The sequence below is a fragment of the Mytilus trossulus genome, chromosome 7 (genome assembly GCF_036588685.1).
Source record: "Mytilus trossulus isolate FHL-02 chromosome 7, PNRI_Mtr1.1.1.hap1, whole genome shotgun sequence".
Classification (NCBI taxonomy): Eukaryota; Metazoa; Mollusca; class Bivalvia; order Mytilida; family Mytilidae; genus Mytilus; species Mytilus trossulus.
The window spans coordinates 67317612-67343014 of record NC_086379.1 but is presented as its reverse complement, the minus strand read 5'-3'; the positions used below and the strand labels follow the sequence as shown (position 1 = coordinate 67343014).

Here is a 25403-nt window from a genome sequence, read left to right as displayed (position 1 = left end):
AGATATAGACCACCAAAACTTAACCTTGTCATAGATGTCTTTCCTCCTTCACTGGACATGACTAAAAACTAGCAACATAGCGACTGTAGCCTTCCAGAACACTTGTGTTCAGCTCTAATTTTTTTAGGGTTCAAGCTGTTTGTTGATGTGTTTAGTTTTTTAGATACATGTTGGTTGTCTGTGTCAGTGTTGTTTTGGTGTTCTCATTTTTTTTCTTTGTCATTTTGACACTATATAAGATGTCACTGTGGTAGGAGTTCCAATGAGACAATTCTCCATCCAAGTCATAATTAGGTTGGGAACAACCTCTCAATGTAATAACTGTCCCTTTTATGAGAAGTATGTTCATTTCAAGTGATGTAAAAGTATTTTTTTGTAAAAACACTTTTTAATACAAAAGGGCACATATTTATATTATTTGAAGAACCTTTTCCGAAAGATTTATACATCTATCTGGTATTATATGTTTAAGACATGTCCAAGAATTTTGCAATATTCCTGGACTTTAATATATATATATATATCTTCTTCATTATTAAATTCAAAATAAATGAACCCCTTTTTTGGAAAAGTTGTTCCAAATATGAAGAATCCCCTCCTTTTTAGAGTTAAATAAATGTGGAATGTGTCCATAGGACACAGATAATGCCCCTGCTAGCATATAACTTTATAAAGGGACATAGCTGTAACAGACAGTAACTCAAGTATTGAAAAAGTGACGCTACCCAAATTTGTACTGGATCTGAGTTTTGTAATAAAATTCATTGTGTAAACCATTCATAACATTTAGTTGAGGCAAACTAAAATAAGTGAACAAAAAAAGAAAAATTCAGCAATATTTTCATTCGATAGGGGCATAACACTTGCACAGAAAAAATGATGCCACCAAAATTCCAATTTTATCTATGCTTTGTGGTAATAAGGATTTTGTATAAGATTCATAACATTTGGTTGAGGACCTAAATGTAGAGTACGGAAACTAGTAATTCAATTTTTTTTTACTTTTAAAGGAGCAACCCTAGAGCGTTATAAGTGATGCCACCAAAATTCAAATTGAATCTGTATTCTGTGGTAATAAGCATTGTGTATAAGGTTCAAAACATTTGGTTAAGGGAAACTAAAGGTAGAGAACAGAAACCAAATTTGGTTTGTACAGATGAACAGACAACGGTAAAAATTAATACCACCTATGCTACAGCTGGGGCATTTAAATCCAAGTTTTTCTTTTGTACAACAGTAAAATGACCCCTTGTCTGAGGGACAGTCCTTCATTTGAGGGATAATTCATTTGAAGGGTAGTTCACAACCTGATAATGTATTTAAAATACTTTTTTAAGTTAATACAATTACAGGTCATAGTATGGCCTTTAACACAGAGCTTTGGTCCAAACCAAACAGCAAGCTATAAAGGACCCCATGACGTGTTAAACTTTTCAAACAGGATAACCAAAGATCTTATATACTTACAAACGGAGAAATTCCTATGAAGCACACCAACAAACAACAGGCTACCAATTCCCTGACTCAGAACAGGTGCATAACCATGCAGAGGGTATGGATAGTTTGTTCTACTGGCAAACAATATTGCAGTTGAAGGCAACACTTCTTCAGTTTTGCGTGCGTTATTCTAACAACATTCAGCATGATTTTGAAGAGAAATGTAAGAAAGAGGGAAGGAAACAAATGTTAATATGCTTGGATCCGGCATTGAAAAAAAGACATGATTACTTTTCCAGATGCTGAAAGCCAGAAAGTTAAAAAAAAAATATGTTTACAAAAAGTGTTGTGCTGTTGAGTCTGAATTAAATTGGTGTGGCCTAAGATGATGTGACAATACTTTACACTACACTTAAAATTTTGGTACAATGTTTACTGTTGGATAAAAATAAAAAACTCATAACATTAACCTAAACACTTTATTTGTTAGCTAGCACTTGACTGTTTTTGGTTTTGATCATATTTAACAACATCTGTCCCTTGACCTACTGTTTTAAGTGTAAATACAACAGGAATATGTTCTAAGTTTGGATTTGAATCTTGCAGGTATCTTATCCATGACACCAGAGAATCTCGAGTAGAACTTCCTGTTATGCACATTCCTAAAATAACACCATCTTCCTGTTCATGCACTGACTTCTTTAATACTATTGATGATGGCTTTTCTTCTTCAAAGATGGTTGTCCAGTTGAATAAATCTAGAAAAAAATGTTGAACTGATTTAAACATCATAATTTCAATTGAAGATTAATGATTAATTTGGTAGAAATGTTAAAGCCACAGTAGTTTATCAATATTTTCAATGAAATGTGTAAATATAATGGTAGTACAAAAATATATTTTCCAATTTTGTATTTGACTGAAATCCAAACCTATACATATCAACATCACTATCTACATGTAGGTAGCCTTGAACCATTTATAGAAGAGACACAATTTTAATTTATCATTATGATCACTTTTCATCATATAGTTAGTTTTCTCGTTTGAACTGATTTACATTGTCTTATCAGGCCTTTTATAGCTGACTATGCGGTATGGGCTTTGCTCATTGTTGAAGGCCGTAAGGTACCTACCGGTATAGTTGTTAATGTTTTTGTCATTTTGATCTTTTGTGGATAGTTTTCTCATTGTCAATAATACCACATCTTCTTTTTTATATTGATCTTACATTTCCTTTTTAAGCAAAGAAACAATATGAATGGCTGCCAGTTCACATTTTAAAATGAAACACTCAAATGTATTTAAATTCTTCAAATCTATTAAATAAACTGAAAGTACCTTCCTCTTCATCGACTTTAACTTCAGGCTCAGGTTCAGGGTCAGCTCTTAATACAAAATATGTCTGCATTACATTTCTGAGGTAAACATTGTAACCACCATCTACAAAAACAGCTTTGTCAGGAGACAGTTTCCTTATTAGCTCCCTTTGTTTTGCACTTTGTGCACTAACAATAAATGTATCTTCATTTGGATTCTCTTCTGTTTCAGTTGTCTGAAAAATAAGTGAATTAAAATTCTCACTATATGGATAACAGAATATTTGTTTTTATAAGGCTGTACACCATGCTGAATTTTAGTACAAAATGTACATACATCTGGAGTGTATTAAGTCAGACTTGTATAGAAGAATAACATGGTTGTTTGTGTAATGAAGGAATGTAATATTGTTTGTCTATCATGCCTATGAAGAAATAACATAAAAAATGTAGAACACACTAAATCACCAGCGTATTGGGTTATTTTATTGATTGATTGCTTAATGTCCAGTGGCAAATATTTCAGGACAAGTGTGTACCATATCTTTGAGGTTATTTTGAATAGACACAACAAATAAAGCAGTCATTCTGTATAATTTAATTCTAAGTTCCATTTTTAAGGAGTAAATTATGAAAAAAACATTGATGACATCATATTCACATAAAAAAAATATGTTTATAAGCTGAAAGAGAATAGACATTCAGTCAATCAGAAGATGTGTTACATTTAAAGTTTAATTACTGTTACATAATTGTACACCCATATAGCATTGTATGAATACTATACCTACTTTCCACACAGTTAGTTCATTGTTGATGTCAAAGGCCATACGTTTCAATGCTAGTTTGGCTAATTCTATTCTGTTATCTGGTAGAAGTTTAGGAATTGGCCATGGATTGGCATGTTTAAACTTAGGCAACCAATACATTGTCCGCTGTAGTTTTCTGGTTACATGTGAGTACTCTCCAAATATAGATAGAATCAGATTATAAAATTGAACATCTGGAATTACACCTGAAAAAACAAAAACACAATGAAAATATAGTTTGTTGAAGCCGAAACTAAAGTTAAATTTTTTTATAATTGCCTCGTTCAGTTCACAATAATGTGTCAAGTTTGTTGTCAGGGGCAGATCTTAACAGTCATGACAGTATCTGCTTGAATTTATTCACAACTTCTCAGACATGCATTTGTATTGATGGACATCTGTCTATTACTGAATACTGTTCATTGACCTTTAGATATTTCAACTTTTAGATATTTACATGTAGGTCCGAGTCCACAATTATTTCGTAGTGCATTTCTTTTAGACAATAAATGCAAATTTAAAAAAATCCAACCTGCGCTTTCTCAATAAAAATATTACAGTGTGTTGTACTACTTTTGGGACAAATTATATAAAAATTATAGAAAACTTCATCAGCTCTAACTCAAAATATGGACAATTTTATGTTAAGGGGGTCTTGAAATCTTTTGACAGCTTCCAAAGTGCTATTTTTAACCTTTTTCAACTGGACCAAATCACTTCTTACATATAACTTTAAAATTCATGACTCAAATATTTTGACAGTGTCATTTCATCACTTGACTTGCTATTTGAGGCATAAAACATGGAGAAATACATTTGGAAGGGGTATAAAAAATAATTGGCAAATAACACACTGTCCACACTAGGGACTACATTCGTGAGCAACGAAAATCAAGGGACGACAATTGTGGCCAATTATGCTGCTGATTATGACAATTGTGACCAATTATGCTGCTGATTTGCGGTTTCATTTGTGTATACCACACTTCAATTTTTTATTCATACTAATAAGAAGAAATAAAACATTATTTAAACTACCAGTATAAACATGAACTGAAAAATGTCACAATTTTTATTTGTAACATCACAGAGTTGATGCATCTATGTTTTTTGTAATTTGTATTGTAATATATCAAAACAAATGTTGCACAAAAACAGAATACTTCTGACTTCTGATACATAAAGAAAATATAAAAATAAAAATTGCATGAATATATATATTTATCAATGTACAAATGTATGGTAAAAACAATCAGTCAAACCAATATAAGCATCTTACCATTTTTTCCCATTGTATCAAGTACTTCAATTGCACAATCTTGTTGTTTGGGATATCGTCTAAATTCTGCTTCAATTTTTGACCGTGGTTTTAATCTCTCCTTTGGAAATACATTCATTAAAGCTTTATATGCATTTAAATCATAGTTAAGCTTGTATTCTTTCAATTTATCTCTGGCAGCAAATATAAATTCTACATGACCTCTTCTATAGAGACCTTCTTTATCTAAATATATATTACAAGCTGTCTTGAATGTTTGCAAAGTCTTAGGTTTAGATTCTAAACTATCAAATATCAATGCTGATTTCTTGGTATACTGTATTGCCTGTGGAGTTTTGGTGTATGTTTTAGGAATGAATCTCATGTCAATTTTATTTTTTCTGTCCCTAGGGTTTGGTTGGTCTTCCTCAGGAGGTGGTGGGCTTTGAATGTCTTGGCTGGCTTCAAACTTTGGCCTCATCAGTCCTGTATCAGTTTCCTTTTTAATGATTTGAATGTTTTCCTTATCTGTTGAGATTATATCTTTATTCTCCTTACAACTGGGTACAGATGAATGGTACAATGAGGAGAACAACTTCTGTCTTTTTATAACAAGTCTGGCAATGCATTGCATTGGTTCAGTAATCTTCAACATATTTCTTTTTAAACCTTAATAAATAAAAAAAATTATATGTTATTGACTGATATTTTCATGCTAAAAAATTTTAAAACATCTAAAGAAAAAGACATGAATACAAGATAAATGTAGCGAAAACTAATTACTACATGTATGTACGAATACATGTTTATGATCAATATATATTTCACAGCTAACTTTTGTCAGCGTCCATATTTACAGACATTTTACTAGTATTAGTAATATGTTTTAAATAATATGTATGAATCTCAACAAGCAAATCATTATCAAACTTATATATGTCTGCTAAGCAGTTGGCAGAGTATGAAATTAGCAGGGGCCCACGGGCCAATGGCCCCTAAAATTTGGTGTGGACTACTGAAATTTCTGTTTTTCTTGTATAGGACTATACATGTGGGCTACACAATTTATTCTGTGGGCTACCATTACCAAAGTCTTAAGTTCTAGCCCTGGTTGGGCATACAGAGTAAACATGTATATCTCCCAATTGATACGATATTCATGGGCATGTATTTCCTATCATGATTTCCTTGATAGAGGGTTGCTGCTCACAAGGAAACTATTAAACAAAGACTTCCAAATGGTGCAGTTGAAATCATCCCCTTTTAAATTTTACAGATGCCATCACAAGTTGGTTGACCGTTATGGAATAACCATTTCACTGCTGATATCAGATATGTTTCTTATATCTTAACTACAACCCCCTTCCCTTTTCATGAAGGTGACCCACTGCATTCGACTATTTACCGAGTTTGTTATAGCATGAGCGGGTTTCACTAATTAGCGACAACAAGCATCAAGAAGCGACAAGAAGCGACAACAAGAATTATTTTAGGGACAACAAGCGACAAGAAGACTATTTAGCGACAAGAAAAAATTTTTTTTCTGAACATGCATGACATATTTGCCACTGGACGTTAAGCAACCAACAACCAATCAATATATCGGACATTGTCTTAGTATAAAGCTGGTTTAGTTAATTTACCGAACGTGCAAGGGCTGTATAGCCAGTCAAGGTTGTTAAAAACTTCCATTTGTTGTAAAGCTGGCATTTAAGGTAGCGCCTTCCTCATATTAGGAACAACATTAGAATAAGATGTGGCTTCACCCTAAGGAAATAACAGTGCACACAATGTGGAACATCAAGTGGATATTTGCCCACCCAAAATAGATGCACTGCCTCCTCGCTTCTGGAGCCGACTGAGGGCCTTGGAATCATATAAATCAGGCTTCAATCTCTTCATTTTTCATTTATCTCTTCATTTATGTAAGTTTCACCTACCTGCCAACCCTTTATTTTCTGATAATTAGACAGTTTTCACAGTGACCTACGATTTATGCATTTTCACTTTCACTTTCAAATGGACGTCAAGTTACGAGAGAGTTCGTGGCCTGAGACTCAAATATGCAAATATTTATATTTTTTTACCTCCTTTTTAGGAGATCAATGTTTCAAATTTAGAAGCAACCACATGTTTTTACCTCCTTGACAGGAGATCAGTAATTAGCATTTAGTTTCGACCACGATAACAATCTGAAGCTCTCAGACATTTAGGTAACTTGCATCATAAATGAACGAGGTGTTAAATTATGGTGGTTTGCACTGTTTTCTCATGGTCACGTGATAATCTTTGAAAATGAAAGGCCAGATGCAGAAATTGTAGGTCACTGTGAAAACGGTCTAATTATCAGAAAATAAAGGGTTGGCAGGTAGGTGAAACTTACATAAATGAAGAGATAAATGAAAAATGAAGAGATTGAAGCCCGATTTATATGATTCCAAGGCCCTCAGTCAGCTCCAGAAGCGAGGAGGCAGCGCACCTGTTTTGGGTGGGCAAATATCCATTTTTTTATATGGGAATATGGGACAAGCTCTGACGTCCCACGGCCCCAGCTTGTCTGGCAAAACAGCCGTCGGACGTCAGAGTAATCTCGGACTACTGCTTTATATACCCTTCCAAAACACCTGAGAGTTTTTGGTGGGGTTCAAGTTGCTCAGTCTTTAGTTTTCTATGTTGTTTTTGTGTACTATTTGTCTGTTTATCTTTTTCTTTTTTAGCCATGGCATTGTCAGTTTATTTTCGATTTATGAGTTTAACTGTTCCTCTGGTATCTTTCGCCCCTCTTTTGGTCCAAGCTGAAGCATCACAATTTTTATGTTTTGTCATAAAAATTTATGCTTGTAAATTTATACATCTTATGATCTATTAATAATTCAAGAATCCTGGGATACGTTTGCCAAAAACATGTTCACGTCCATTCAGGTTTGCCCCCTTTCACCAGATCACTTTCGCATCCAAAGTCCGTTTACACACTACACTTTTGCATCCTTTTTATTGCTTTTGTAATTCCCAATGCAAATAGTGATAAGATCTGAAAAAAATCTTTTTGCAAATTTATTCACAGGCACTGGTTTCTGTCAATGTGAGGTTTACTATCCATACCAGTACAAAAAAAAACATTTTTGTACTGGTATGGATAGTAAACCCCACATTGACAGAAACAAGTGCCTGTGAATTTGGAGAACTTTGCTGCATTTTCACAAATGAGACATTCATATGGTCTTCAATGTTATTTTTCTTGGATTGAATTATGTATAGTCTAATTGAACTGATGAAGAAACTCATTGCATACCAAGCAACCCAACTATATGGGAAGGTTAAATTTTCTTCTGCTAATTTCACCGACTGCTAGCCGGAAGAAGCACAGTTTTTGAAAATGTGACACAAAGTCCGGAGAGGAACGTGTTAATCCGGAAATTGATATAGAGAAGATAAATTTTATTTCAAAAGAGGACCCATTATAGGCATAGTCAGTACGTGAGTTTTAGGGTTACACTAAAGGAAGATTCTTCAAAAATGGTCTGGTTAGATTTATGATACAATATCCATGCCACATCAAAGACCACTTCTTCTTCTTCTTCTTCAATATGTATAAACTTCCAATTGTGGAACACCTCCACAACGGATAAAAAAAAAATTAGACTCACTGTACAAAGATAAAATCTAAACTATTTATAGGACTGATTTATGTCGGTTAAAAGCTCATTAGAGCTTATGTTTGTCTATGTTTTATATACCATGCCGACTCTAAATAAAGCTTATTTATTTATTTATTTATGATAAAATAATTTAAACTGCAATCAGCTATTTAACTATACAGATAAAGCTATACGTATAAACGTTAGCTTTATACGTCAATGACCCCAACTAACCTATAAGCTCCGCCTCCTTGTTGTATTTCACCAATAACGTCATGTCACGACCATGACAACGTAAAGTAACAATGGTCAAACTTTTATGAATTTAAACTTTTATGCATTCAAATTGGTTATTTGTATACCATGTTTATCAAATGATATTAATTAAGTTCATAATCTCTTTCTTATTCCTTAATCTGTCAATGTCTTACCGCCTGGACTACGCTCATAGGGATATACACCAAAATGGTACCACAAGGGGAAATTCTAAACCCTTTTTTTTTACAATTTTTTTTACATATTTTTTTCATTTTTAAATTTTTTATTTCGATTTCAGTATAAAGACAATATACGTATAGTGTCTTGAAATATGAAATTTATTTGTATTCGGCACGAAACGGGAAAATGCGAGGTAGAACCTCGCATTTTCCCGTTTCTAAGCCTCATACAAATAAATTTCATATTTCAAGACACTATACGTATATTGTCTAATTACGCAAAAAAAACATCTGAAGACATCCGACAGAAGCAACAATTTCTAACTAAACTATGATTTGTCTTGGTTTCCTACCAATAGCACTTACAATGCTTTGATATCAGTTTATTTTTTGCAGTTATGACCTTGAGCTTTGACCTCAAATTTAATATGATTATACCCATCTGTATGTCTTCCATCGGAACATGTTTTATTATCAAATTAAATTTGAACACACTCATATAACCAACACCACATTGTCACTGAGAAAACAATAACAGTCCTTTCAAAGTTAAAGTATTCAAAATTCCTACTATAACTACCAGTATTAATTTTTTGTGTGGATATGCAAATTAACATTTTATGACCTTATTAACTAAAAAGCTTCAGAAGATTCTGTTATGTTGTTTTAGAGGATATGCGCTACCAAACTATATTTTGAATTTGTATATCTAAATTCAAAGGGGCATAATTCCTCAGAAAAAGTATTAAATCATAAATGTGTCATTATGCACATCTACATATAGTATGTACATTGTACAATGTACTATTTATCAATAAAGTTTATTACAATTCTGTTATGTGGTTCGAGAGGAGTTGCGATGACAAACTGTTGCAGTTGTATATTTGCCAAAATTCTAAGTTCAAAGGCAGCATAACTGATAAAAAAAATAGTTGAAATTATAATTTCCTGTCAGTATGGAGATATCTACAAAGTATCACGAAAGGAGAAGGTTCCATAAGGCACTTAAAGTTGAAAATGGACCCTGTTTTCACCTTAAATTTATTGACCAATATCACAATGCAATGAATCATAGGTCATATAGTGACAAGGATAACAAACAAGAATAGGAAACAAGCCAAGTATCTGAGTTCAATTCACAAATAGTACTCATGAAAATGTATAACTGTAACATATAAAGCTTATCTCAATGATTCTTGACTGGGTCATCCATACTTTATCTGATGTACAGATGTTGTCGATAGTTTATGTAGTTCATACATGTTTCTCAGTTTAATATAGATTTATAGACCGTTGGTTTTCCTGTTTGAATGGTTTATAGCTTGCTGTTCGATGTGAGCCAAGGCTCTGTGTGTAAGTCCATACCTTGACCTATAATGGTTTACTTTTATAAATTGTTACTTGGATGAAGAGTTGTCTCATACCACATCTTCCTATATCTATTTATATTATCACCTATGGTCTACCTGGAGACAAAATTTCTCAACCAATAAATTTATTTGTGTCCATGTTTGATATAATTGTCTGAGCTTATGGTTTTAGTTATAGTGTAAAGTCTGAGACTGATGGTCATCTTGAGTCAATAGATAGGGCAACTCTGGAAGCATTTTGATTGATTGATTGTTGGTTTCGTAACGTCCAGTGGGAAGCATTTTGAAAGAGAACTAACAAACTGAAGTGATATGTGGTTAAACCTGAGAGAGGATTTTCAACTGAATAATCCAAATGTTACAAGAGCACTGACAACCAACTAACAAACCCTAAAATTTTTTGTGTTCTTCATATCCATGGAAATCATAAAACAGTAGTGAGTTAACGATAAAATATGGAGTAAAAAATAGAAGAAACATCAACAAGTTTTCATTTCAATTTATTACAAATATTTTGGTGTACAAGCTTCTCAGTATCATCATGCTTACACACACAAAATACAATAATTTCCAAAACATACAAACAATGCAATGTTTACAAAACATTTCATCCATATTATCAAATTATCAAATGTTCTGGGGGGTTTATGGAAGGGTAAAATTTTACAAAACAGAGATTATACAAAATATATTTAATGTCCTGTGAATTTAGTGGTTTTCATGGGTTACAATTTTTGTGGATTAATTAAGTAAAAACTTCTGCTATAAGTCTATAGAAATTTTGTAATTCGTTGAATTTTAATTAAAATTAGTGGTCACCTTTAACAATGAAATCCACCGAAATTGATAACTTATGAGTAATAATGAAATAACAGTATTTAAAACACAATTATGTAACGCTGAAACTAACCAGAAAGTAAACAATTCACTTATGTTGTAAAAAACAAATTTAGTTTAACATACAAATAGTAGTTTAAGTTACAACAAATCCTGTTAAGCACATAGGTTATTTGTGTTGTCTGACCATTCCTTTCTACATAGCACACCAAGGCGAATAGATCGTTAACTGTTCTCCAAGGCTTGTTATGGTGATCAATATTATTGTTGTATATAAACAGGCCAAAATGTAATGTAAACAAAGCACTACAGTTTTATACATGTATCTGTATGTTTGACAGTTAACAAGTAACAACTCTCAACATAGAATAACAATAGCACTGTCATGACAAACAAGGGAAATATTGTAGAAAAAAACTCTGGAAGAAATACATTAGACTATTCTATTACTTTACCCCAATCCCAGATTGAGATCAATTCATGTTCCTTTAAACATGTATGAAATTCTTAAAAAGCACTTTAGAAACCTTCAGCAGCTACCAACAGAAATTAAACTATCTACATTTTCTCCATTTTAAGAAATAGGTCTAAATAAGTTGGCTTTAAATTGCCTAATTTTAGAAAATTTGTGTGTATCAACAAAATAGCCTAACAAACAAACCACTTTAAAAAAAAAAATATTACAATATTAATAACTTTTGGTTTTTTTCCCAGCCACATTCTTATTTTATTTGGGATTTTAATTCTACCTATCATAGAGAACTAAGAATAGTACTTAATTTTTCTAAATATAAAATAGTTGCTGTTGAAAAATAGGCATAATACCAATAAGATTTACAAATAAAAACCCTAAAAATAAACTGATTTTGTATCAAATTTTCTATATTTATTTATAAATTATCGACACCAAACCAATCTTCTGTTATTCCTTCAGTACGCTGCAAGTTTTAACACTTTTCAAAAGAATCATTCAAAATACATTCCATGTCGATGCTTTTTGGGATATCTTTTTCTCTCTCTCATCTCAAATTTGTAAACATATTTATATTTGAGAATTAAACCTGCCACTCAATCCAGTAAGTTAAGAAACTAAGAAACAAAAAGAAAGAAACAAAAAATAAACGTCTGGTTTTCCAGCGAATTGTATTAACACCAATTTAAATTCTGATTAGTTCAATAAAGCATTTTTAATACAAATTCTACAATATACTACAATGAATGTACAGAATTATTGTTCCATCAGGACTGTTTAACATCAAAATTCCTACAAATTAAAAACATTCTTTAAATATATTCCTGAAGTAGAACATTTTTATTTAGATACCAATCTAAATGTAAATATTACATTCAAATTATTTTAGGCTTCCAGAATTATTTTATAATTGAAACTTCAACCAGGTATAAAATCCTTTAAAACAAGTATCGGTTGTAACAAGATGCTGTTACAAAGTTCCCTTAGACCTCCATAATCTCATGTCAAGGTTTTGGTATGTGTTTCAAAAATACATTGTTGCTAAGTGCTTTTTCAATTAATATTTTTCAGAATTCTAATTTTGGAGACTTAAAAAAAGGGTTCTCAGAAACTTGTAAGCATAAATATAACTTTAAGTCATTTAAAAATATTAGGACACTTATGAATCAGGAATATTTCAAATTGACTTTAAACAGCGCCATGTTAATGCTAGATTGACATGAAAGAACATAAAAATAAACATTAAACCAAAGCAACAAGATAAACAGTCCTATTTCTAAAGGTTGTCACATACAAACTAAAAAGCATCACGACTGATTAAATATGTCAGCATAATATACAAATAAAAATACAATCTTCAAATTAATGAACAAGATATTTTTTTTACAGTGAAGTGACATGAAAATATGATAAAACTTGAATATGAATGACCTCATTTGATTTCTCATGCTTGATTTTTACATAACACATATATTCATTATCACAAGCAATCAAATTTCTGAGAAATTTACCTCCTAAAATGCTAATAATGAATGCTTTATAAAATTCAATCAAACAATGTTAACTAAAAGATTTTGTCAGATATTTTCAAAAACAGTTGTATTATATGCCAATATGGCATTTGTGAAAATACAACAAAACTAAGTAAAAAGTGCACATTATCTAGCTTTGAGGAAAATACAGCTTTTTATGAATGATGTTTGAAAAATTGACAAGAGAAAAAAGAAAAAGAAAAGAAAAGAAAAAGAGGCAGAAATTGAAAAAGGAATTTTACCTTTTTTAATTGTGGGATAATTAAACTTATCGGTTGTTCTAGCATTACAATGTATGGAAAGATCCTATTTATAAAAACAAAAGGTTTCAAAAACATAAAATTGATAATGGACTTTTAAACTGGTTAATGATAAAGTAGCAAAGCCAAAATAATCAGAGATCATGTTCATTCTCATTTCTGTTCAATATTACAAGATAAATATTGACCAACTTAAAATAAATCAGTTAAAATAAAAACACATTTCGATGAAATTTCAGGAAGGAAGAATCTTTAATAATAAATAATTCCGCAAAACACTCTCAACTAAATAACCTATTCTTAATAGGAAAAGTAAATCTTAAATGAAGAAATGAATAAATGCAGTTTCGAATGGCACTTATTTAAAAAGAGAATGTACCACTTCACTGTATCCTTAAATAACAAGCATTATGTAACTTCTTCCAATGATCAATTTTAAACATGACTTTTAATTCATGTATCTTACAAAATCATCTCTTTATAGACAAAAATATACATTAACTACAGTACTAAACACAATTCTAATGGAGAAAAAAAAAAAAGAGTATATCTTGACAGGAAATAGAAGTTAAAGTTGGAAAGTTAAAATAAACCAAAACAGAAGCTTTTATTTCAAAATTCTTTTTTTTTTCTCTGAAATATTATGAAATCTGTATTAAAATAGAATTATGTTCTCATAGGACTTGAAAGAAGCTTAGGCTATTAAATACAGAGAAAACAGAAAACAAGAAAGGTATGAAGATTTTAAAATGGATGTTCTCAACTCTGCATTCCTTACTTAAATACTTTATTATAAAATACTCAAGTCTTTATATTGTTTCAACTTGAACAAAAAAAAACCTGTGATTCCAATCTCATATCATATTTTTTGTGATTGTGAGATACACTGAACTTCTGAAGATAATTACTTTTTAAATCTTATTTATATAGAATGTTCATAATGTTAGGTTTTTTTCAACCTACAAATCCTTCTCTATCATAGCATGCAATGAAACCACAAATACATTTCACTTTGCACAATAAAACATTGGTTTTTTTTTATAGTTCCCCCAAAAGAAAAATATTAACTGCTTTAACAACAAAGACAATGATACAATTCACCTTCAATAAAAACCATTAAATCATTGTTTACAGTATAATAAATATGATCATCTATAAAGAGATGTACGGTCATCTTTCACACAAAACAATCACACCTCCAGCACAGCTACTGTTATACTCTGTATCTATCTTTTGCTGTAGAGCCTGATTTTGAGATGGTGTCTCTATGTGCCTGAAATTTACAACATTTTCATATAGATTAGACTGTCGGTTTTCCCGTTTGAACGGTTTTACACTAGTAATTTTGGGGCCCTTTATAGCTTGATGTTCGGTGTGAGCCAAGGCTCTGTGTTAAAGGCTGTACATTGACCTTTAATGGTTTCCTTTTTTAAATTGCTATTTGGATGGAGAGTTGTCTCATTGACACTTGCACCAAATCTTCCTATATAACTAATAACTAAACATATTGAAACTTCAGCAATAAAAGAAAAAGGAACTATATGGTAACCTTAAATGAACACAATAAAAAGATGATTCTTGTTTTACAAATACAAATAAATAAAGTAATAGATGTATAATGGTGTCAATTCATAAAGATTATCATCTAACTAAGGGCATTTAGTTTATGTCACTTGTGCAGGAAGAACCAACAACATATAAAGATTCTGTGAATCTTCTATTAAAATTCATCAAGATGGTAATGAGTTGTGGTTACAAAATAACCATCCCATTAATCATGATAAGTTTGGTCCATGTTTTATCGTCACTTTTGTATCTTTGTATAATGCTATGTTCTTCTGTGCATCTTTGTAGCTATTGCCGTTTATCAGAATAATATAGACTGTTTCTATCCTCAATTTTATGTTTGGTGGTTGAAGACATCTTGAATGTTCAGTAGGATTTTTATTTGTGCAATTCTTTAAAGTTGGTTAATATTTTATTGTTCATATTTGTTATTATATTACAACTGTCCTTTGATTTACAGCATTTCATTATCAAATGCATTACAAGGTAAGTTAACAGATACAACTAAATAAAATAATTATAGAATAATAGAAGAATTCAAATAGGGAAAAATATTCAACGAGTGACTAAACAACACATTAATTTAAGAGTGCACAAGTTAATTATCAGTGTTGTTCAGTCAAAAATAAATTATTTTTCTATATTTGATTCTTTGACTAGTTATTCTTTTTATAACACTGGCAAATGGCTTTTTTAAGGAATCTAAGGAACTATATCTTTTCTATGCATTCACAATTTGTTTTGATCCAAAAAATCAAGGACTTGACAACACCTATTCATGTATGAAGTCTGAGGAGTGGTTTAATTCACCTGTGAAATTATGTTTTATTTCACTGAGAAATTATGCAATTGATTGCAACCATTGTAATAATTGTATTTATTAGCAGCAGCTACAGGTAGGGTCAAACAACTAATGTGTCCTTAATTCCAAATTATATAGTTTACCTGAAATCCTATTACTAATTTGTTTGGTATTCGTAGTCTCTCTTTTAATTTTCTTCTGCAAAAAAAATATGAAGTAGAAATACCACCCATGACCATAATGTGTATAACTTTACAATTGTGTTTGTATATAGTAAATAATTTTAAAAACAATAAATATAGAGAATCTATTTACAATTTGCGCTTTGAGATAAATTAAAAAAATCCCTGAAAATGGTTTCTTTGTGTTCAATAGTCTATTTGCCAATTCCCACAACTGATCCTGTGATTAGAGATTCCCTTTTTTTTTTAGTTATCTGCCTTAAATAAGAGGGACATATAATTTTTATTGACAAAGGAGAGATAGACCAAAGGTATCTGTGCATAATGTGTGCTACATGTACCTGAAAGTTTTTCAAATCTTTTAATAACATTTAATTTGTTATTAAGTTAAATACTTTTGATACCAAAAGTTATTTTTTAATCACACTTTGTTAAAATGTTTCAACTTATTGTGCTTTGCATGGGCAAAAGCCAATGTATCCGTCATAGAACCAGTCTACCATAGATAAAGTGAAGTAATTTGTTTAAAAAAAGTATGTAATAACCGAATCAAATCTGTAACTTGCAAATAGAGTATTCATTGAAAAAAATCCTGGTAATGGTTTCTTAATGTTCAATCCAATGCTATCAAGTAATCAATAGTGTAGGTGATATTATTGCTTTGTTGTATAATGTGGATTTATAATTTATTAAAAATTATTATTCAGTACAAATTCATAGCACTGCATGACTTTTTGTGTATATGTACCCTATTTTCATGGTAGCATCCTGTCTTCTACTATCCCTCGTCCATAAACTCAATTTGTCTCCTTTATTCCTAATATTAATAACAGCACCATTAACATCTTCACTAAAATCTTCAAATGCTTCACCAATTAGACATAATAACTGAAATGAATATCAAATACAAGATTATTCTCATTTCGGAATGATTGAAATAAAAAAAAACTGCATTATCTCACAACGATATAAACCAGATGCTCCGCAGGGCGTACCTTTGTACGACCGCAGAGGTTGAACCCTGAACGGTTGGGGCAAGTATGGACACAACATTCAAGCTGGATTCAGCTCTAAATTTGGATTGTGATTATATAGTTGACACAGCATAGGTTTCTGACACAGAATGAATGTGTTCTAATGAACTTAAAATTTTTGTTTTCTCTTAGAGCAATTCACTATGCTGTTGAATATTAGTCCTCTCAAAAAAATGTTTGAAGAAATTTTCTTTTTATTTATGAAATTTCAAATGAGAAAAATTGAACCCAATTTTTTAATCACATCCCCCTTTCCCTTATTCCAAAACTAATCTCAATTAAAATATTCTAATGGAGTTTGCAACAATAACTACTCATTTAAATACATCATAAAATATTAAGATGTAAAAAAAATGCTTGTTATCACTGAATGGTAAAGATCATATAAATTAATCAGTTGGTAGTAAAAAGTGAATATACATTGTATATTGTATATAACAAAGATTTAAGTTGATTCTGGACAAAGAAAGATAACTCCAATTAAAAAAAAATCTTGCAATAATATATTTATTGCTTACTATTCTAGACAAAGAAAGATAACTCTAATTAAAAAAAAAAAATGCTATTTCACAATATTGTGAAATTAGATATTTCTTGCCATTGCACAATACTGTGCAATTGAAAAGACTTGCTATTGCACAATACTTAATATAATCATTTTAGATCCTGATTTGGACCAACTTGAAAACTGGGCCCATAATCAAAAATCTAAGTACATGTTAAGATTCAGCATATCAAAGAGGCCCAAGAATTTAATTTTTGTTAAAATCAAACTTAGTTTAATTATGGACCCTTTGGACCTTAATGAAGGCCAATTTGAAAACGGGACCAAAAATGAAGAATCTACATACACAGTTAGATTTGGCATATCAACAAACTCCATTTATTCAATTTTTGATGAAATCAAATAAAATTTAATTTTGGACCCAGATTTGGACCAACTTGAAAACTGTACATTTTTAGATTCAACATATCAAAGAACCCAACCGATTCATTTTTTGTCAAAATCAAACTAAGTTTAATCAGGGTTTTAGCTAGGATTTTGAGGGCTTTAGTCACTTCTGCGCGTGATAAAAATCAGGCTTATTTTTTATAATAGCAAGGGGTCTAGGATGTTTATCAAACTAGCTATACATATATGTCCAAGTCCTTCAAGGACTAGTCTAGGATCTTTGAAGACTTTAGGATTGCTAATGTAGGCAGTTATTGGCAATATTGAATGAATTGACTGATGTGATGCTTAGATATGGAGATAAGAACAGGGATCTGGTAATATGGTTCACAACTTCACTTCAGTTATTTTCAGGGCACATCCCTGATCAACAAAAGTTGGGTGCCTCTATATTTTAAACCACTGCACAAATGAACTTGTAACGACTTTTTCACTTCACAATCATTTATATCCTTGAAAATACGTTTAAATATATATTTGGAATCAATTTCTTTAATATTGGATAGAAGGATCTGCATCTATACGATTCTAATGACTGTAGACTGTAGATCACGTTTACTTTCGATTTTTAAACGAAATGAAATGAAAACGGGAAGTGACAATTGAATAATAATTTCAGAATAAAACCGGATTCATCTACGAACTTTTACGCATGCGCAATACGTAGAACAGGAAGCACCTGTTTGCAAGTGAAAATATTTACGTTTTGAATAAAGTTTATTCTTTTCAATCGCAGTTGTCGAAAGTTTTTCATGAATATTTATATAAAGTATGACGAAAATACGTTAAAATGACGAAACTACGACAAGCAAACTGCAAATTATGATCGTAAGGGAAATATTGAAATTAAAATAAAGTCGAAATGTCCGGGAAGATTATCAATTTTGTTCAAATGACGAAAATACGACAGATTTGTGAGAAATGATTAAAATGAAATGCTGACTGACTGATTTAACTTAAATAGATTATTATGATGGTCATTTATGAGGTTTTATAATAATAATTAAGGGATTAGTGACCCATCTGATTGGCGATAGGCGGATTACTTGTCATCACAACTTTTAACACCTTTGGTAAACGTTAATTACCTGAGGGTCATAAACTTGTCAGAAACATAAAGACAGGTAGAATTCAAGTAATTTGATGTGTAAATATTTTTATTACACTTTCAAAATTTAAGTGACGAAATTGATATGAAATATTTTCGTCATTTCGAAAACCTTTTCGTAAAATACGAAAGTGACGAGCGCTAGCTAAATCACTGGTTTAATTTTGGACCCTTTGGACCTTAATGTAGACCAATTTGAAAACATGACTAAAAGTTAAGAATCGACATACACAGTTAGATTCGGCATATCAAAGAACCCCAATTATTCAATTTTAATGAAATCAAACAAAGTTTAATTTTGGACCCTTTGGGCCCCTTTTTCCTAAACTGTTGGGACCAAAACTCCGAAAATCAATACCAACCTTCCTTTTGTGGTCATAAACATTGTGTTTAAATTTCATTGATTTCTATTTACTTAAACCTAAGTTATTGTGCGAAAACCAAGAATAATGCTTATTTGGGCCCCTTTTTGGCCCCTAATTCCTAAACTGTTGGGACCAAAACTCCCAAAATCAATACCAACCTTCCTTTTATGGACATATACCTTGTGTTAAAATTTCATAGATTTCTATTCACTTTTACTAAAGTTAGAGTGCGAAAACTAAAAGTATTCGGACGACGACGACGACGCCAACGTGATAGCAATATACGACGAAAATTTTTTCAAAATTTGCGGTCGAATAAAAATAATGCATCTTTAAATTTATATAACTTTCATATTTTAAATAAATGGGGAATAGAAGACGCCCTACTTGCATATAATGTTATAAAGGGACGTAACTCAAGAATGTTAAAAGTGTCCCTATCTTAATTTGTACATGATCAGACTTTTGTGTTAATATGCATTATGTATGAGTTTCACAACATTTGTTTTAGGCAAACTAAAGTTAAAAAGCAGGAACAAACAATTCAGCAGTTTTTCAATTTGTAAAGAGGTGCATAGTTGTAGAACGGTACAAGTGTTGCTGTCAACATATATTTGTTGGGGCATCAGGGGGCATAAAAATTTGTGCAAAAGGTCATCTAAATGTGATCTGTCCTGAATTGTCTAGATCTTATCATCTTCTACACCACAACACATGAATTTAATGAAGCATTGTTAAATGATGTGATAATAAGTCTAACCAAAGATCACAAGTGTTGTGTACTGTCCAGACTTGTTTTTATTTTTCAGAGGTTTTTTAACATAAAATAAAAGTGGACATTCAGACTGGATAGCAAATGCAATAGCTTGCACTTTTTGATAGTTGTCAACTTGTGTTAGAAAATTTAATATGCTTAATTTATAAAAAAAAATTAAAACTATAAAAGAACAGTGGTCCAATGCCACAAGTAAATAGCCAAAGCATATATATTTAATCTATCAAAATGCAAGATAAAAGTCCTTGGATGTTCCAAATTTCAAGTTGGAATCAGTACAACAGTGTCCCTAACAGTTAATAGGGTAATTTTTAATAATAGTCTGCCATACTATACATGCTTTTATGTGGTAACCATTTGTCTGTTATAAGTATTCATCAACAGACTTTTTGTTAAAGAATGAATCTGTTCATTTCTGCAACTAAATGGTATGTTACCAGTCCAAGAATTAAAATACTTACTGTTTCCAACCAAAAATTATCTAAATCTGTTGATCGTTTATTTTTTTCTAAATTAATTAACCATCTTCCTCCATCTTTATTTACATCGTCTTCCCACATTGGCTGAACACCATCCTTAAAAAATAAGAAAAATATTTGTACATGTGATATGTCTAAATAGTATGTTGGCATCTTATAATTGTAGAAATGGCTGTTTCTAAGATTTCTAAGAATCATGCAAAAGGAGACCATTCGATTGAATAATAAAAAAAACTTTTTTTCCACTAGTACTGGAACCAACATTTTGTTTACTAGATTTAGACACTTCGGTTGTGAATTGAGTCTCAAATTACTATCAGTATCATACAGACTTAGTTTTTATTCAAAGAAGTCCATTTCCCGAATAAATGTATGTTTTAAGTTAAAATAAATTTTATAATGTTAATATGTCATGTTGTAGATCTTTAAAAATATGACAGACTTGTGTCATGTGATCAGATAAGCACATACTATCATAATATATACTGCAGCTGTGCTATTTGAGCAGTCAAATTGCATTGGCTGTATATTTATATGTGATATACAGTCACTGACCGTATATCACCTTGTTTATGACATTGACAATGGGTTTCCATAGAGTTTTATTTTTGACATGAATCTTTACGTTACAATCCATTCTCTCCGTTTGAAGTCACGGCACCAATGTAGGTTATTTGATCGTAAGTTATCTAAGTCTAAGGCGATAAAGGTAGAACTACGTCTGCCATTATACGTTTCTATTCAATACAACATAAAGTATAACAATTAAGCGACGTCACAAAGATAGTGGCCGTACCGCAAAAAGGTACGTTAATATGAGCGCAATTCTTAACAGTCAATAAAACATACAGGTTCCCCGAAAATTTAACGTTGTCCGCTCCAAATCAAAAATTGATGGTTTTTACCCTAAATAGTTCATTTAAAACAGTTATAAGAGTTGGAAGTATATAAAGAATAACCATACATTGTCTAGAAATATCAATGTCATTTGTACTCTGCTCGAAACAGGTAGAAATGCTCGGCACAGCCTCACTTTCTACCCGCTTCTAAGCCTTGTACAAATAACATTGATATTTCGAGACAATGTATGGTTATTCTATATATAACAGGTTGGTAGGTGTTATAACATATATAGTTAAGTTATACAAGTAATAAAAGCTAACAAGGAAATAAATTCTTTTTCCTTCAGTATTTACCTTAAATAATGAGTAATCACAGCCTGAGGGTAATTTGCTTGCTTTCTGTACATGGTTATATAATCTAAAATTATAAACATTGTACATGTTAAAATCAGAATATATTATGTGTTTACAAAACACATTGTCCTAGTGAAATTTATTACAATCTTAAACTTGAACTTGTCTTTTAATATAACCAAACAAACTTAAAGGTTAAGCTGGACTTCAAACTTGAGCTTCAAACTCAGAAGTGATTCTATTGTTTTTCTAATCATTGTTCTACTACATTTTTATCCAAGGGGGTGTGGGTGGGGTGTAGGAAGAATATGTAATTAAGTCTCCCAATAATAATACAGATATCCTTGACATCATGGGTATCGCACTACGTTAATTTTCTATTTTTGATGTCAAGGTCTATATTTTTCTGGGTGTGTCTATCAAAGTTTGAAATTTTAATAAATAAATATAACATATTAAAACAAGCATTCCCCTTTATATATAATTAATATCCTTCTGTCATTTAACATGTTAAAATAGCTCCAATATCAGTATTTTACTATAATTCATATTTGGACATTATTGATTTCAAGATTTCCTCATCATTTTGGAATAAACAATTAATGTAATAAACAAAATAATTGTTTATAGGTTAGTGGGCTAGAAGACATGTCACACTAAATGGTGTGATCCATCAACTGTTGACAACCCAGTCACAACACAACCATTTCTGACAAATAAATTCTATTTTTGATCCTACTATATACCTTTTCTCTCAGTTTTCATGCCTAACCATCACAAAAATAACTTGTGACTTGCATTTTAATTAACATACTTAGTACTTTAATATTTATTTTGTTTACAGTGTATTCATGCTTTCATTTTACTTCACAATAAATCTTTTTACTTTTAATGTAATTCTAACATTCCTGCTAAATGTACATAAAACTTATTTGACAATAATAAAAAAAAACATGCACTTTCAAATACAATATTTTTGTTTTGATGACTCTATAGAGATGCAGCTTTTACAGTTTAAAGACTGTATGCATATAAGATTTTAATATTTGAAAATTGATATTAAAATACTTATTGTTACTTAAACAATAATTACAATTGGCAAAATCTTTACCTCTATGTAAATAGGCAAAATCTTTACCTCTATGTAAATAGGCAAAATCTTTACCTCTATGTATTTATTTACATCTTAATAAAGCATGTGCACAAGAAGCTTGATACCAAATTTTAAGAAGCTTTCATTTGTAGATCCTCAGAAAAATGGGGAGAAAAAATCAAACATGGCCATTGATAAGTGAGTGGTTATGGAGAGAAAAACAGGCAGATGAAAAAAAGATAGACAGACTGATGTAAAAGTTTATACACCCCCTACTTTGGAGTGGGGTATAATTATAAAATCAAGTCTTTCCTTAATAACTGTACTTCTTTTTCTTTTCTAAATATGGAATTTCAATAAAAAAAAAATTAAAAAAATTATGTTATATTATATACAATTAGAACTAATACTCTAGATCTATGCTCTATATTAAAATTTATGAATTCTATTTTCACTTTAAGCTTTAATTTAAACTACTAAATATATCATTTACCCCCAGAAATCTTCTACAGTATCAAATGCCGTAACCAGTTTTAGATTCGCTGTCCATTCTTTCGTTCTGTCATTTTTGAAAAACCACAAGGCCCATTTATTTTGAAGTGGATGTTTGATTAAGAGTTCTGGTGATAAAGAATCGTCTTCTTCGCCTTCAACTTCTTCTACTTCATCAACTTGTTCTTCTGTATCATTCCGTAACTCCTGAAATATTAATGTAAGTATTATCTTATTGTTCCGAATGAATACCAAGTCCATTTTGGCCAGTAAAAACTAAAAATAAATCTCTCAAGACTGTTAAAGACCTCAATTCCATGTCAGACTTTTGTAATCACAGTCCATTATCATCTGTAACTTTCCATTCCATAACAACAAATTTTCATTTAATAGTAAAGAAATATGAAGTCATGAGAGTTTCTCATTTATGTAGAAACGAATAAAAGCAATGTCTAGCAAAAGTTGCAGATTCATTCTTTTGTCGAGAAACAAATAAAAGCAATGTCTAGCAAAAGTTGCTGATTCATTCTTTTGTCAATACTGACCAAAAAGCTGGTCGTCCTTCAAATTTAAAAAAAAGTCACTGTTTCAATTCAAGACTAGAAATGAATTTATATAATTCAATTGAAATTTTCTATTTTTTCTGTACCTGCATAAGGATATGTATCTGACAAAATAATAAAATAATATATATACATACATAATTCATTATTTGTAAGTGAAAATAACTTTATCTTACCGTAACTTTCAGGTAATCCATGACTTTAATTGTATACAACTTGTAAAATAGGAACACATATGAAATAAGTACTTCTCGCAAATAATACTAAAATCTGACAAAGAAAAGTCTTTTATTCTGTATGATAATAAGGTCTTTTTAAGGGTTTATGAGCCTTTTAAAACAAGACCTTACAAAAATGATATGTAAAAAATGTAAAATATAAATCATAGTCTCAAAAGAAAATATGTATGAAAAAGTTAAAAATCTTAATAGAAACACATTAGATTGGCTGTCAAAATTCCTTGGTGTTAAATCCTTAGTTCCCCAAAATACCTCTTTAAAACGTTTTCCTCTTACCCTTAATTTTCTGCCAAGACTCAGGTGGTATAGCATATTATAATCCTGTGTAAGACAGTTATATACTGAACATCAGATGTACCAACCACTGTGACCTGACAAGAATATACCTTCTGGGCATGACAATCATTTCTAGACTACTTGTGAATGAAAAACTAACGTTGTCCTACTTCCTAACCTAAATTTGTTTTTTTGAACTACATCAATCTATCATGAGCTAAATCTTGAGATTCTTGTACAATTAAACATTAACTAAACAATAAAATTGCAAATGTGATAATTTTTCAACAGAAAAGATTTGAAAAAGAATTAATATGGTATACATGAAAACCAACTGAAAGAATAGAACATATCTACCTCACACAAATTTTTAAGCATTTGTCAAAAAGTTAATTTTGACAGTATTTATTTATCATAAGATTTTGATATAAATGGGGATAAGTACTGAAGATGTTTTAACTAGGACTGTGCATGAAGCATATGATTTACATATACATAATGATATCATGTAAAGCACATGCTAATGTTTCTTACAAACATGATGAATAAAGGGAGATGTAACCAATAAACCAGATGCTCCGCAGGGCGTAGCTTTATACGACTGCAGAGGTTGAACCCTGAACGGTTGGGGCAAGTATGGACATAACATTCAAGCTGGATTCAGCTCTAAATTTGGATTGTGATTAAATAGTTGACACAGCATAGGTTTCTGACACAGAATGAATATGTTCTAATGAAATTAAAATTTTTGTTTTCTCTTAGAGCAATTCACTATGCTGTTGAATATTATTCCTCTCAAAAAAATGTTTGAAGAAATTTTCTTTTTATTTATGAAATTTCAAATGAGAAAATTGAACCCAATTTTTTTAATCACATCCCCCTATCCCTTATTCCAAAACTAATCTCAATTAA

The 25403-nt window shown here is 30.8% G+C and overlaps 2 protein-coding genes across 4 annotated transcripts in view; both read right to left on the bottom strand.

Moving 5' to 3' along the window:
- Positions 1-1902: 1902 nt before the first annotated feature.
- LOC134725646 (evolutionarily conserved signaling intermediate in Toll pathway, mitochondrial-like) lies at positions 1903-8222 on the bottom strand. Of its 2 annotated transcripts, none has more exons than XM_063589635.1 (5): positions 8116-8222; positions 4845-5492; positions 3548-3771; positions 2779-2992; positions 1903-2195 (listed from the first exon to the last, which is right to left on the bottom strand). In XM_063589635.1, the coding sequence occupies exons 2-5, from the start codon at positions 5476-5478 to the stop codon at positions 1924-1926; spliced, it is 1344 nt and encodes a 447-aa protein (XP_063445705.1). In that variant the 5' UTR covers positions 5479-5492; positions 8116-8222; the 3' UTR covers positions 1903-1923. The 2 variants fall into 2 exon arrangements, with proteins under 2 accessions (XP_063445705.1, XP_063445706.1); XM_063589636.1 differs by lacking the exon at positions 8116-8222 and adding an exon at positions 6764-6870.
- A 2530-nt stretch (positions 8223-10752) lies between these two features.
- Positions 10753-25403, bottom strand: part of LOC134725644 (eukaryotic translation initiation factor 4E-like) — a 30646-nt gene continuing 15995 nt past the window's right edge. The window contains exons 1-7 of one of the 2 annotated variants that reach the window (XM_063589633.1): positions 24492-24605; positions 23415-23620; positions 21829-21892; positions 20615-20728; positions 16668-16807; positions 15881-15935; positions 10753-14642 (exon numbers count right to left, since the gene is read on the bottom strand). In XM_063589633.1, coding sequence (XP_063445703.1) covers positions 14583-14642; positions 15881-15935; positions 16668-16807; positions 20615-20728; positions 21829-21892; positions 23415-23620; positions 24492-24527 — 675 coding nt within the window. In that variant the 5' untranslated portion in view covers positions 24528-24605 and the 3' untranslated portion in view covers positions 10753-14582. Of the gene's footprint in view, positions 14643-15880; positions 15936-16667; positions 16808-20614; positions 20729-21828; positions 21893-23414; positions 23621-24491; positions 24606-25403 lie in introns of those variants that run through there. The other variant, XM_063589634.1, reaches the window with a different exon arrangement.

What these genes read in the sequence shown, in the direction of transcription:
- LOC134725646 (XM_063589635.1), bottom strand. Translation starts at nt 5,478, where the DNA reads ATGTTGAAGATTACTGAACCAATGCAATGCATTGCCAGACTTGTTATA. An exon ending in TGATACAATGGGAAAAAATG is followed by an intron (nt 3,772 to 4,844) that starts GTAAGATGCTTA and finishes TTGTTTTTTCAG; the next exon opens with GTGTAATTCCAGATGTTCAA. An exon ending in TAAAGTCGATGAAGAGGAAG is followed by an intron (nt 2,196 to 2,778) that starts GTACTTTCAGTT and finishes ATTTTTTTCTAG; the next exon opens with ATTTATTCAACTGGACAACC.